The sequence below is a fragment of the Lipotes vexillifer genome, unplaced genomic scaffold, assembly GCF_000442215.2.
Source record: "Lipotes vexillifer unplaced genomic scaffold, Lipotes_vexillifer_v1.1 scaffold426, whole genome shotgun sequence".
NCBI lineage: Eukaryota > Metazoa > Chordata > Mammalia > Artiodactyla > Lipotidae > Lipotes > Lipotes vexillifer.
This window is the reverse complement of record NW_006779491.1, coordinates 679536-693623: the sequence shown is the minus strand read 5'-3', so window position 1 is coordinate 693623 and position 14088 is coordinate 679536. Positions and strand designations below refer to the sequence as shown.

The 14088-nt window shown below is 56.2% G+C and overlaps 1 protein-coding gene across 3 annotated transcripts; it reads right to left on the bottom strand.

Annotated features, from left to right (window-relative positions):
- Window positions 1-3602: 3602 nt before the first annotated feature.
- ASL (argininosuccinate lyase) lies at window positions 3603-13264 on the bottom strand. 3 transcript variants are annotated; one of them, XM_007452651.1, is made up of 16 exons: window positions 13127-13264; window positions 9619-9813; window positions 9217-9300; window positions 8898-8954; window positions 8654-8751; window positions 7142-7219; window positions 6977-7054; window positions 6527-6579; window positions 6097-6159; window positions 5793-5907; window positions 5567-5651; window positions 5395-5454; window positions 5078-5161; window positions 4192-4272; window positions 3922-4028; window positions 3649-3834 (listed from the first exon to the last, which is right to left on the bottom strand). In XM_007452651.1, exons 1-16 carry the CDS (start codon window positions 13136-13138, stop codon window positions 3690-3692), a joined length of 1395 nt encoding a protein of 464 aa, XP_007452713.1. In that variant the 5' UTR covers window positions 13139-13264; the 3' UTR covers window positions 3649-3689. The 3 variants fall into 3 exon arrangements, with proteins under 3 accessions (XP_007452714.1, XP_007452715.1, XP_007452713.1); XM_007452652.1 differs by lacking the exon at window positions 5395-5454 and having other exon boundaries at window positions 3603-3834; XM_007452653.1 differs by lacking the exon at window positions 6977-7054 and having other exon boundaries at window positions 3603-3834.
- Between the last annotated feature and the right edge of the window lie 824 nt (window positions 13265-14088).

The following is a 14088-nucleotide window of genomic DNA, read 5'->3' as shown; positions in this document are numbered from 1 at the left end:
AAGCACTGCGCCCCCAGGGAAGCCCCTTTTTTTTTTTTTTTTTTTGAAGTATAGTTGGTTTACAATATTGTGTTATCCATTTTCTTCCTTTTATTTATTTGTTTATTTATTTATATTTTTTGGCCACGCCACACAACTTGTGGGATCTTAGTTCCCCAGGGATCAAAACCAGGCCCATGGTAGTGAAAGTGCTGAGTCTTAACCACTAGACCGCCAGGGAATTCCCATTTTCTTCCTTTTTAAATTGAAATGTCTATAACTGTTATACTGTACCTAAACCAGCATCTTACTTTAGAAAGTGAGTAGATAATTTATTTCTTGAATTTTTGTGTGTGAACTCATTTAATCCTCAGCACAATCACAGGTTCATGGATGGAGAGGAATTTTGCCCCAGGATGGATCATACCCAGAATCTCAGTCATACCCATTTTAGATGATGAGATATGGGACTTTTGAGCTGATGAGATTTAGATGAAATTTTGAACTTGAGTTGATGCTGTAATGAGTTGAGACTTTGGGAGACCTTGGGGGTCAGGTAAATGTATGTTGCATGTGGGATGGACATAAATCTTTGAGAGCCAGACAGAATGTAGTAAGCTGAATAATAATCCTTGGAACTTGTAACTATGTTATTTTAACATGATAAATAGGGACTTTGCAGATGTGATTAAGTTAAGGATATTGAGACGAGATTATCTTGGTTTATGCAGGTGGATCCAATGTAATCACAAGGGTCCTTATAGGGAGGCAGAAAGGTCAGTCAGAAGATGTGACAATGCAAATGAACCTATCTATGAAACAGAAACAGAATCAGGGACATAAAGAACAGACTGGTGGTTGCCAAGGGGGCAGGGGGTGGGAGAGGGTTGGACTGGGAGTTTGGAATTAGCAGATGCAAACTGGTATACATGGAATGGATAAACAACAAGGCCCTACTGCATAGCACAGGGAACTATATTCAGTATCCTGTGATAAACCATAATGGAAAAGAGAAAGAATGTATATATATGTATAACTGAGTCACTTTGCTGTACAGTAGTAATTAACACAACGTAATTCAACTACACATCGATAAAAAATAAATTAAAAAAAAATGTGACAGTGGAAGCAGAGGGTCAAAGAGAGATTTGACGATTTTACATTGCTGGCCTTGAAAATGGAGGAAGGGTCGTAAGCCAAGGAATGCACGTGGCCTCTAGAAACTGGAACAGACAAGGAAACAGATTTTTCTCTAGTCTCTGGAAGAGGCATGACCCTGCTGAGGTTTGATTTTGTCTCAATAAAACCCACTTCAGGGACTTCCCCGGTGGTGCAGTGGTTAAGAATCCGCCTGCCAGTGTAGGGGACATGGGATTTGAGCCCTGGTCCAGGAAGATCCCACATGCCGCGGAGCAACTAAGCCCGTGTGCCACAACTACTGAGTCTGCGCTCTAGAGCCCTCGAGCCACAACTACTGAGCCCATGTGCTGCAGCTACTGAAGCCTGCGTGCCTAGAGCCCATGCTCCGCAACAAGAGAAGCCCCCGCAATGAGAAGCCCACACGCCGCAACTAGAGAAGGCCTGCACGCAGCAATGAAGACCCAACACAGCCAAAAATAAATTAATTAAAAAACCCACTTTAGACTTCTGACTTCAAGAATTATAAAATAGTTTATGTTATTTTAAGCCATGAAGTTTGTGGTACTTTGTTACAGCAATAGGAAATCAATACAAGGTCACACTGAGCTTTGGTGTAAACAGCTTCTGAGATTAAAAACACAGTAGACAAGAGGAAAGTATGCAGCCAGTCTGTAGCAGAACAGAAAGAGGCAGATATGCGGAGTAGCTCAGTCATGTATGGACAGAGCCTGGGAGAAAAGCTGCACAAACTCTTGCCCTTCCTGAGCTAGGACAGGCCATTCCTTCTGGTCAGGCTAGGCTCCCTGAGTGGGAAGCCCAGCGAGGCTGACTGCAATTCAGTTAAGGAGGAACTTTTAACAGGATTGTCTGGAAAGAGTCCCCATTTAGACTGGGGTGTGCTCCCTCAATGGAGGCGGTAGAGATGGAGGGAGGCATCACAGCAACTTCCTGCCTCCCTCTATTCCAGTTCTCCTTGTGCTAAATGTATTAGTTATTTTAATCCTGTCTGCTGTTGGATGGCTGAGGCCCTCCTTCATTTTGGAGACTAGATTTTAGGCATTCTCTGGATTAGCACTTTTTTTTTTTTACTCCTACAATTTTGTTTCTGTTTGACCCCTCTGGGTTTCTTTTATTTTTAAAAATTAAAGTACAGTTAATCTACAATATTGTGTTAGTTTCAGGTGTACAGCAAAGTGATTCAGTTATATATATATTTTTTTTTTTTTCCCAGTCTTTTCCATTATAGGATATTACAAGTTACTGCATATAGTTCCCTGTGCTATACAATAAGTCCTTGTTGTGTATCTACAGATCAGCACTTCTGACTCTAAATGTGCACAAGAATAACCTGGTGAGTTTCTTAAGCTGCAGATTCTGAATCAGTAGGTCAGGGTAGGGGCCCAGGGAGGCTGATGCTGCTCGTCTGCAGCAACTTTGTGTAACAAGGTTCTAAAGATTAGTGACTCTCAAACCTGAGCACACGTCAGCATCACCTGAAGGACTTGTTAACACAGACTGCTGAATGTGATTCAGTAGGTCTCAGTGGGGACTGAACGTTTTCCTTTCAACAAGTTTGAAGAAGATGATGATGATAATAATCAGGAGCCGCACTCTGAGAACCACCACTCTAGGACATTCTATGTGTGGCCCACAGCTTTCACCCTCTGGGAGTTTGGTGTAGGGTCCCCACTGCTGGGGTTCTGGTTCCTTAGTTTACAGAGTCTCCTCATTGCTCCCAGAGTCGCTCAGGAGTTCTTCATTCTTCTTTGTGTTTAGCTTGCTTACCTTTGTTGTTAAGAAATGTCTGAAATTTGTGTTTTATTAGCAGGATTTTGGTGAGATTTGTATAGACGAGGCCTCTGCATCTCTGCTGGCTCTGGGGACCACCGTTATGGAATACATACCATGTCCTAGGCCTGGCCTCGGGCTCTTTGCAGACTCAGTGAGACCATCCCTCCCTTGACTGCAGCAGGGGCAGGCCCCTCTGGCACCACCTATCCGTGGCCCTCACCTCACGGTTAGTGTCTGGGAATTTGTATGTTACTCTTCAGGGTGGAGGAAGCGTCTTCTTTACCTGTGTATGCAGCTCACCTAGTGCCTGGCATCACATGCTAGCCGGATGACCGACTTTACCACCAGATACACCATTCCCCTCAGAGGGTACAGGACCCTGACGGTCTGGGGAAGGGTGGGTTAAGCAAGGGGACAATGTGAGCAGGGCAGCCTAGGAAGGACACTGGAAGGAAGGGGGACGGACGGGGCTGTCTGGGTTAACCCAGCCCGTCAGCTCCCACCAGGGCTCCAAGGAAGCCAGTCCCGCCAAGACACCCAAGGCAGGAAGTCACTGTGAGGCCCACGGTGAAGGGGGTGGGGCCTGCGCAGGGTGGAGGCTCTGATGCACATCCCCTCCACCCTTCCCCATCCCTGACTCTAGCCATGCTTGTCCAGCTCCTCCACTTCCTCTATGGCCCCTAACTGCATCCCCACCGACCGAGGCAGACAGGCTGGGCAGGAAACACACACAGCCTTCTCTTGGGCCCACTTTATTTGGGAGAGGCATGGGGAGGGCTCTAGGCCTGCTGCGCCCCTAGGAGAGCTCGCACCTGCCCAATCTGCCAGTCGACACTGGAGCGCGCGGTGCCCCCCAGGGCTGCGTACTGCTCCACGCTGTGTCCGTAGTCCCACACGTGGCTCACGTCTCCCGAGAACAGGGGGCTGGGGGGAAAGGAGGAGGTGGGCCCGGGCTGGCCTCGAGGAAGGCAGCAGAGGGAGGGGAGGGGAGGGGAGGGGAGGGGAGCGCACCTGATGGTCTGTAGCTCCTGCAGCGACAGCTGGTTGAGGGCGACCCCTTTGGTCTCGGCCATGAACACGGCTTTCCCGGAGGCCTCGTGGGCCTGGCGGAATGGCATCTGGGGGCGCGGGGGGGCGGGAGAGTGGTGCTGACGCAGGCTTCCTGAGCTCCCTGTTCTGCTGGGGGTGCCGGCCCTCCCCCCGCGCCATGACCACCGCCACCCCCAGCCTGAGGAATATCCCTGTCCCCTCGCCCCTCCACCCTGGCTGCCCCACACTTACCCCTTTGCGGACCAGGTAGTAGGCGAGGTCAGTTGCCAGCATGTCAGGACTAAGAGCCCGTGCCATGTTCTCACGGTGAATCTGGGGACAGCAGGCCAGGCGAGTGTGAATCTGGGGGGCCCTTGGTCCTGGAGCTGCCAGCCTAAGGCCTACCCTCCCCCCTCAGCCAGGAAGTCCCCTGCCTTGGGCAGATCCCCTCTTACCCACCCTCTTCTGCTTTCTCTGCTTGAACCATCATTTCATAATTATTGATAATTATTAGCTGTGCTACTGGGGTTGCCTCCTTATCTTTAGCATCAGAATCACCTGGAGGGTTTATAATGAATACAGATCTCCGTGGCCTAACCCAGAGTCTCTGATTCAGCAGGCCTGGAGGGGGGCCTAGGATTGCAGGTCTGTCAAGTTCTCAGGTGGTACTGATGCTGCTGACCTTGGGACGACACTTTGAGAACCACTGCTTTAGAGACACATCCTGAACTATTTAGGAATGAAATGATGAGGGGGATTTGCTTAAAAACAACGGTGGAGGGGGTAGTGGGTAAAGACAGCTGAAGCAAGAGTGGCCATGGGTTGATTGTTGTTTAAGCCGAGTGTTGGTACATAAGGGTTCATGATACAGCCTCTCAACTGCTGCATACTGAAATTTCCCATAGTAAGTGGTTAAAGAAGAAATCTGGTCAGGCCAGCTGATGGGGCTCCTTGAGTCTAACCCACTTCCACTCTACTGTAGTATGTCTCTTCGCTCTTCCCAGGGCAGGAACAAGCACATGCCCCCTCCCTCTGCCCCACGGCCTCTGGACCCACCCACGCTTGCCTCCTCTCAAGATCACCCTCCTGGCATCCCAGCCCTGAGTTTAGGGGCCTCGGGAGAAGAGGCGTGTCTTGCCTGCAGTGTAGAGATGACGCCAGTGGCCACCTGGAGGACGGCGCTCATGGTGTTGGACACTTCAAACACGGCTTCCTTGTCCTCCTGGGAGGCATGTGGCAGGAGGTAAGGGCCCAGTAGCCCGGTGCCCAGTGAGGCCTTCCCACTGCCTTCCACTGGGAACACTCAGCACCTTGTACACCCCGCACCAAGGGAGAGGAGAGCACTCCCAGGGCTGGGTGCACAGGACAGGAGGTGGCAATTCTGTGGGGTCCCTGCCCAGATGAACCAGGACCCCGAGAATTGGTATGTGTACAACTAGGTCCCCAGCCTCGCACCTGTAAGTCCTTGTTGTAGGTGCTCGGAAGTCCCTTGAGGGTCATCAGGAGCCCAGCACACTGAGGGGACAGGGAGGATCAGGAGGCTGGACCTCGGAGCCTGTCCTGGACGTTCCCTCGGGACCCTCCAGGTCCGCGCAGAGGCCTCGCCCCAGCTCCCTGCCCTGCTTACCCGCCCAAACACTCGCCCCGCCTTGCTCCGGATCAGCTCCAGGCTGTCTGGGTTTTTCTTCTGGGGCATCAGGCTGCTTCCAGTGCTGGAGACAGAGATGCTGGGGGCTGAAGGGGCTCCGGTGCCCCTTGGCTGGTCTGCTGGGCAGCTCTGCCCCAGGGTTGGGGTGAGGAGGAAAGAAGTCATGCTGGTGGGTGCAGCTGGGGGAGGGCAGGCGCAGCCTTACCTGTAGGCATCTGAGAGCTGCACCAAGTTGAATTCCTTGGTGCCATAGAGGATGAGATCCTCAGCCATCCTGCTGAGGTGGGTCATGCACAGCGAAGCCCAGAACAGGAACTCAGCTTGTGGGAGGGGAGGGAGAGCAGGCTGTCTGGTCACCAGGCCTCACCCCTCACCCAGCCTGGAGAAGGTCCGGTGGGCCATACGGGGCTGGTAGGAAGCTGGAGAGGAGGCAGGGCGGGGGGACAAAGGCAGCACACACTGCAGGGGACTGGCCCTGGAGGGCGGGCGGGCCAGCGCCCAGGACTCACCCACAAAGTCTCGCTCACTGGTGGCATCCATGCTGTTGAGAGTGATGGCCCCAAAGTTCAGTTCTGGCCGATTTGGGAAGGGGAAGGCAATAGGGTGGGGCTGGAGGGCAAGGAGGGGCCTTCTCCCCACCCCCACCCCCCAAGCAGGCTGCCCAGCACCCCCCCATGACCCCCTCTCAGGGAGGAGGAGTAGGGAGGGGCAGGAGGTTGGGAAGGTCTTTGGTACAGGTCCCAGGAGGGAGGCGGGAGCCCTGAGTCTCCCCGGCACCATGCACCTCTCCCATGGCCTCCCCTTGCCTCTCTAGCCTCACTGGCCATAGATAATAGACCAGAGTTTTACCCGGACCCCTGCCCTCTCTAAGTGTGTGTCTGTGAGACCTGGCAGGTGCTGCGGGTGGTCTCCTGGGAAAGGAGGGGCAGGGTGCCTCACCTGCTCGGAGCAGCTCCCGGTCCACACCCAGAGGGTTGCCTGCGATGGCCCCGCTGCAGAGATGGGAGGGGTTCTGAGTGACCGGGGCTCCCAGCAGGCAGGCCCTGGCATGTACTTGCATGCACACCTGTGCTGAGCTCTGGTTGCCAGGGCTGCGGCCTGGTCGGCTTGGGTGCCAGACAGTTGTCCCCATGCGGGGGAAATGGCACGATGTGAGCAGCTGGCTGGCTCTCTGGAGAGCTCTGGCCTGGCTGTGACACACTCATCGCCCCCATCTTAGAGAGAGCTGAGGGTCCATTTGTGGTCTCCCTCCCACCGTGGCTAGGGAGGCTGATTGCCTGGCTTCTGTCCCCCTCTGCCCTTCCTGGCCCCTCCTCTTCTCTTGAAGCCCAAGGACCATGCTAAGTATGTGGCAGCAGCCCCATCCTTGGAGCACTGGGCCTCACTCACCTCCCCAGGGGCAGGACGTTGATCCGCTTCTGCACCTCCAGCAGCCTCTCAGAGTCTCTGGTCAGTGCCACAGCATGGCTGTGGGAAGCCAGGAGGCAGGAGGGTCAGGGCAGCCTGGGCTGGGCCCCTCCCCTCCACCATGCCCCTCCATCACTGCCCGCTCACCTCAGGATCCAGTGGCTCCAGCGGATGGGCTGAGCCCTCTGCAGGTGTGTGTACCCTGGGAAGAGGATGTCACGTTCCCTGTGGGGGAAGAGTAGGGGCAGGGAGCCTGAGGGGCTCAGGAGGTTCAGGCGAGGCCTGCCTGGGCCCCTGGGCCCCTGTAGGGAAGAGCAGGGCAGGCTCACCAAGGATCTGCCTGCACAAGGGACCAGGTGATCTCCTGGGGACAAACATGGTGTAAGGGAAGGGTCGGGAGGTGGGGCATTGTGACTGGGCCATGGCTGGGGAGCGTCCCGAGGGTGAGCGTAGGACCAAGTAGAGATTACACCTTCAGCTGGGGCCTCTGCACCTTGGCAGCAGATCTGGGTAGGGGCCAGGGTAGGAGGGGAGGTGCACGGCAGGTACCACCTGGCAGTGAGAGGCCGAGTTTGTGAGCATGAGAGGAACTCCAGAGGAGCCCAGAATAGCTGGGGGCACTTTAAAGTAGGCAGGGCAGTGGCACAGGTGCTGTGAGTGACAGTTCTAATTTTTTTAAATAAACAGCTTTATTGAGATATAATTCACATACAAATCACCCATTTAAAGTGTACATTTAGTGTACAACCATCGCCCCAAGAAGGAAACCCTGGGACCTCCCTGATGGTGCAGTGGTTAAGAATCCGCCTGCCAATGCAGGGGACATGGGTTCAATCCCTGGTCTGGGAAGATCCCACATGTCGCAGAGCAACTAAGCCCGTGCGCCACAACTACTGAGCCCACGTGCTGCAACTACTGAAGCCTGTGCGCCTAGAGTCCATGCTCCGCAACAAGCGAAGCCACAGCAGTGAGAAGCCCGCTCACTGCGTGCACCGATGAAGACCCAACGCAGACAAAAAAAAAGGAAAGAAACCCTGTACTCATTAGCAGTCACTCCCTAATCCTCCCAAGACCCATCCTGCCCCGAGGATGACAGTTTGGGGGCCCTTGTTTTCCCCCAGTGAAGTCAGTGAAACAGGGGTCACAGGGAGCTGGGGAAGAGGAGGGGTCAACCCTGTAATAGAGACTTCTCAGCAGTCATGTCACAGAATCCAAAGCTTGGGATGAGGCCAGCGGGAGGCAGCCCTCAGCTCTTTCCTTTGCCCGCCATGCTGTGTGGGGACGGGGGACATGGGGCACAGGCAGGCCAAGGAGTGACTCTCTGGTTGCCCCGGGCAAGCTGGCCCCCTTCCGCAGGCTTCGGGCCATCTGCCTAGTGCCTTAGCCTCTGGCCTGTGAACCCTCAAAGGGTGAGCTCCCCCTGCCTGCTGAGCTGGGCTGGCTGGGGGTCGGGGATGCTGCAAGAAATCCCCGCTCCTGGCTGCTCTGCCTCACTCGGTCCAGGAGTTCTGGACTGTAACCCTGTACCCCAGAGCCTGGCCCCCCTACCCTCATCACCCCTGCCACCTAGGTCTGGCATTCAGGCTGCCTGTCTTGGGGGAGCAGAGACCCTGGCTGCCCTCATGCCCCTCTCTACCACCTGGTGTTGCATGCACTCACGCCTCTGCCCGATCCACCATGGTTCTGATGAGCTCCCGGAGGAGGGCAGAGAGCGTGGAGCAGTTCTGCCGCATCCACAGCCTGAGGTCCGTGACCACCTGTTGGGAGGAGGATGTGGCACTCAGGGACCACAGATATGTTGCCTCCCTGGGGAGCCAGGACTGCTGCTGAGCCCCAGCTCTGCTGCCTGGACCCCCCAAGGTTGGGAAGGCCCAGGGCGGGGAGCCGGGCAGTCTGGCGGCACCTGGTCGTTCCGACTTCGTCCTGTGTGCAGCTTCCCTGCGGTTTCACCGATGAGCTCCTGGGGGTGGAGGGAGGCATGCAGTCGGGGTCTGCCTGCTTGTGGCCCAGTGGGGTCAGCTCAGGCCACAGCCTCCCCAGCCTGTGGCCCTCTCTCCCTGCCCCGGGGGGTCTCCTGGTTCTGCCCGATCTCTGCCATCTCTGCTAAGGCCTCCTGCTCTGAGGTCCCAGTAATGAAGGGAACAGAATGATGGTGCTTATGCTCAACGTGGCCCAGAGAGGGGAGGGGCAGGGGTAGGGGGTGAGGTGGGAGATGGCCTCACCTTCAGACGCCGCTCATTGGCCGTATGGATGTCCTCATCATTGGGGTTTAGTTTGAAGGTGCCCTGGGCCCACTCCTCAGCTACCTGTAGCAGATAGCAGCAACACGGGGGTCAGGAGGGCGGGCATCAGCAGTTGAGTCCTGGCAGCGCTCGACCCCCGAGGAGCATCACAGGCCAAGAGCACGTTTGCTTAGGAGCCATAGGATCACAGGGGCATTAAGGGATGAAGAGAGACAGTCAGCACAGCATGTGGTTAAAGGGCACCTCTCTAGGCATATGATCACTACGAGGGGAGATGGCAGGCTTGGGATGATACCACAGCCTGCGCTCGCTCGGGGATTTGGTGAAAGCCTGGGACCACAGGGAGGGACGCTGGGTTGGGCCTGAGGGTGTGGAGAGTACCTTGTCCAGGCCCTGGAGTATCTGGTCCATCTCGGTCTTGGTGAGGAGCCCCGCCTTCTCCAAGCCCCGGCTGTAGGCCTTGCTGCCCTGCACGTCCACCTCCCAGAGGTGCTGGTCATAGGTGATGGACGAGTTGAACTTCTCCATGATGGGGTCCACTGTGCCCACAAACCGGCCACCCCACAGCTTCCCGCTCTGGCCAGGAGGGCACGAGCAATTAGTCTCCTACCCCCTTGAGAACAGTGCCTCCCACAAAGGGCCCTCAGGAGAGTTATCAAATCTGATGGCAGTGGGAGCCAGCGGGCAGGGTTATTCTCACTGGACAGATAAGGAAACTGAGGCTCAGAGAGGGTTAGGAACTTGCCCAGAGTCACTCAGGGAGTGAATGTGGGAAATTGGCTGGACATTGAAGTTAGGTTTTTTCCCACCATGGGGCGCTGCTCCAGGGAGATGGTGGCAGGCACCCCTGAGACCACAGCAGAACTTCTGGGACCCTTCCTGCCACTGACCAAAGTGAGAAGTCACTCTGGAATCCAGCTCTGATGTACCAGGGATAATGACAATAATGCTGGCTAACATATGTCGCATTCTCACTGTCTGCCAGGCACCATTATTTGCTTGTCATGCAGACAGCAACGCTGTGAACTGGGTACCAATACTATCCTGCTACAGAGAGGAAAAACTGAGGCACAGAGCAGATCTTTACCTTGCCCTTGCTGAGAGCGGCAGAGCCCGGATTGCACCTTGGCAGCCGGAAGTCGAAGCCCTGCTCTAAACCCCACATGCCACCAGGACCTCTCTGCTGGCTCTGCTGTTCTGAACATTTGCTGCAGGGACAGGTGAGGAGGCACTTGAGGGGCCCCATCAGTCTCAAATTACCTGCATCTCCCTCCCCCAGCTTGGGGTGGGGCCTAAGGTCCCAAGCCCCCACTCCTCTGGAGAGCACCCCAGACACACCCATTATCATTGGCCTTCTAGGAGGTCACTAGCTGACCCTCTGCCCCCCAGGAGCCAAGGGCAGAGGGATGGGACAGAGACACCTCTGTTTTGAAAGAGGGCATAGGTCAGGGCATGGGACAGATGGGGGAGGGAGTGCAGAACCCCTGAGGGGCAGTCCTAGTGCCCAGTGAGCCAAGGACAGGAGGGGAGTGGTCCGGGGTGGAGATGGGAATGTTACTTCTCTGGCATCTTTTCTGTGGAAGGGGTCTACAGTGGCCACTGGGGACATATGTTCTCCTCTGGCTCCCTGCAATGTCCCAGACCTCAGTTAGCCATCTGACCATAGGAGTGTTATATTACCTCTCTAACCTTCAGGGTTGTCCCTTTATAAAATAGGAATAATAATAGCATCTATCTGATGGAGTTGTTAGATTAAGCCATTAGATTAAGCTAACTGCATACATAGCACAGTGCCTGGTACTCAGTAAGTTCTAGGTATTGCTAAGGGAGGGGCTGAGGGCTGCCAGGGTCAGGTGGAGCCTTAGCTCCACTCGTCACTCCTGTGTGCACCCCCGGGACCTCCACCGTGCTCTGGCCCCAGGCTGTGAGCTGACCCCTCAGTGCCCAGCAGCCTTGGCTGCCAGAGGACTCTGCCCTGCAGATGTAGCCTCTGCTCCCACTCAGCCTTTTGAGCTGGACCTGCCCCTTACCCCCTGCCCCGCCAGGCCTAGATCTCCAGCAAAGCACCACGTGGGGCCCTGGTCCTGACCACTGGGGCCAGAGGGCCAGGGCCAGCCAGTCAGGATGGGGAGGCAGGCTGCCCTTCAGCCAGGGGCCTGGCATCACCTCCCCTAGCAGGCCCCTGGACTCGCTTCGTGGGTTGTTAGTAATAACAACTATTTAACAAGTGGGGCTGCAGCCAAACCAATTAGTGCCAACCCACAGGACGGCCTGGGGAAAGCAGAGGTCGCCTGGCGCCCTGGTTTCCTGAAGGCAGTCCACTCTGCATTGGAGCCAAGCTCCTACCCTGCTGCCAGTCTTAAAAGGACCCCAGGAGGATGTTAGAGTGACGTGCCACCACCACCTGGGCACTGAGAGAGGGGCGAGGTGGTGGGAGAGGGCACTGCTGTGAGCCAGGGTACATCTGGGCCAGAAGGATCCCTTTGGGGCAAGGGGACAGGGACACTGGTTCAGGCTGGGATGAAAGAGCAACAGCCGATTTAGAACACACGGGAAACACTGGCGTTGTCCCTCTTAGTGTCATTAGCCATGATTTATCGAGCACCTACTATTGCTTCGCCCTGTGCCAGGCATTCTCCAGATGCTCTTACACCCTCCTATGAGGTTACCCCTATTTTACAAGTGAGGAAAGACGTTCAGGGAGGTCGAGTGACTGCTTCAGAAGCCATCTGTTTGGCCCCAAAGTCCAGGCCCTGCCACGGGCCCTCCACCATGACCCAGAAGCTAGCAGGGCAGACAGTCTTAACCCTTTTATTCAATAAAAAACTGAGGCCCAGAGAGGAAGTGACTTGCCAGCTAATGGGGGCCAGGAGGGACTGGAACCCACACCTCCTGCTTCCCAGGCCCAGGGTTCCCTTTTCTGGCATCAAGCAAACAGCCCCTTTTACCTGAAGGGTTCAAAGCAATGACCTCATGATCCAGTACCTTACAGAGAAGGCAGACAGCTAATATTATTCCCATCTGCCGAGTAAATCAACTGAGGCCCAGGGAAAGGAACCTGTGCCTCAGACTCCTGCCACTAAGTCAGAAAGAGAACCCAGGAGTCCTCTGGCTCTGAGGGAGAGAGGCCAATGAGACAGGAAGCCACCAGGTCCTGGGGCCACATGGCACGGTCCCCTATGTCCTGGCTCTTAGCACATGCAAGAGTCCTGTGGACTCTGACACAGGGATCGAGTTTGGCTCTCTGGGTGAAATCCTGCCTCTGGCCCCTCCCAGCTGTGTGACATTAGGTGATTCACTGAACTCAGCCTCAGTTTCCTCCTCTGTCAGACAGCAATAGTAACAGTGCCTGTACAGTACCTGGATCTGTCACAGTAACAGGGTTGTTCTGGAGAATGAGGGTTCATGGTTATAAAGCACTTGGAACCTTGCTGCCCCATGTCATCTTCAGACCAGCATGATTAGCAAGCCATGGGGGGGGGGGGGGGGGGGGCGGGAAGGAAGGAATGAAGAGGTGAGGGTGCTGAATGAGTGGGCCGCACCTTTCCCGCCCGGCCTAGATCACGGTCAGGTTAAGGCCACCTTCCCCAGCAGTGTGGGTTGGTGCGTTTGCCACAAAGGCTGCCTAGGGAGGGGTGAGGGACGGGGGAGAGAAGATGGTGGTGGTGACACCGGGAAGTCGGGGCAAAGCTCTCTTTAGGGCTCTGGCAGGTGCGCCAGGGCGTACCCACTGCCTGGAGGCTGCGAGGACAATTACCAGGAGGGTGGAGGGCGACAGGTCTGGCTCGGGGAGATCGCGTGCGCAGGTCACTGTCCCGGCTGGCGCCCAGGGCGCCCCTCCCCCTCGTTTGGAGGCTTGGAGGACCGGAGTCCTCGAGGTCCCACTCACCTCCGATGCCATGTTGGGCGGTTCCTTGCCGTCCGGGAGCCTAGGTCCTCCGGGTCTGGAAGACAGGGCAGGACTGACGACCTCGTCGGCCACCGGGCGGTTTCCCCCGGGCGGGGCCGGCTCCGGGTTGGAGCACTGCCTTTGGCGGAGCGCAGCCTGTGGCGGAGACGGACGTGGGCAGCGCCCAGCGCGCTCGCGCGGGTCCTCTGCGTCCTCCCCTCCCGTCAGTCCCGCCCGTCCCGCCCGTCCAGCCTGTCCGGCCGCCGAGCACTTACCACCGCCTGGCCGCGCAGAGTCTCTCCACAGCCGCGGGGCTGGACTTTTCTGGCCGGTAGAGCGTCAACAGCAGCCCAGCGCTGTCCCCTCCTCCTATCGGCGGCCGCACCAATCCCAGGCAGCCCGGCCCGGTGGGCGTTGCCTCCGCCCTCCAACCCCGGTTGTGGGCGGAGCCGTCTCCGGAGCGGCTTTGGGCTGAGCGGCCCTAGGGAGGCGGTAGGCGACTGTGAGGGTCCCCTACCCCCAGGGCGGCAGTGCTCAGGGCTGCAGAGTGCTCCGGGCACTGGAGGGAGACCCGGGCTAGGGATAGAGGTAAAGACACTGGGCCGGGCCTGGCGGGCTCACAGGAGACACAAGGTGAAAAGCCACGCCCGATCATTTGTTCATTCAACAAACACGTACCGCACCTCCTATGTGGTAGGTACAGAGTTAGAAACTGAAGAAAAGGAAATGAGCATAAGAAATGATGCTTTCCTCAAGAAGCTCTAACAAAGCGTGGATAAGGTGTGCAGGGGGCACAGAGGGCAGCGCAGTGGGACGTCCATCTTGGGGTACTCAGGGAATGGTTCCCTGACACGATTGATTAACTATTCAACAAAATAGACAGCCTGGGTTCTGGCCTTAGGGGCCCTTGAACTTCTGCCCTGGAAGTTCCTCATTCTGGGGGAGATGTCCCCTGAGTTGAG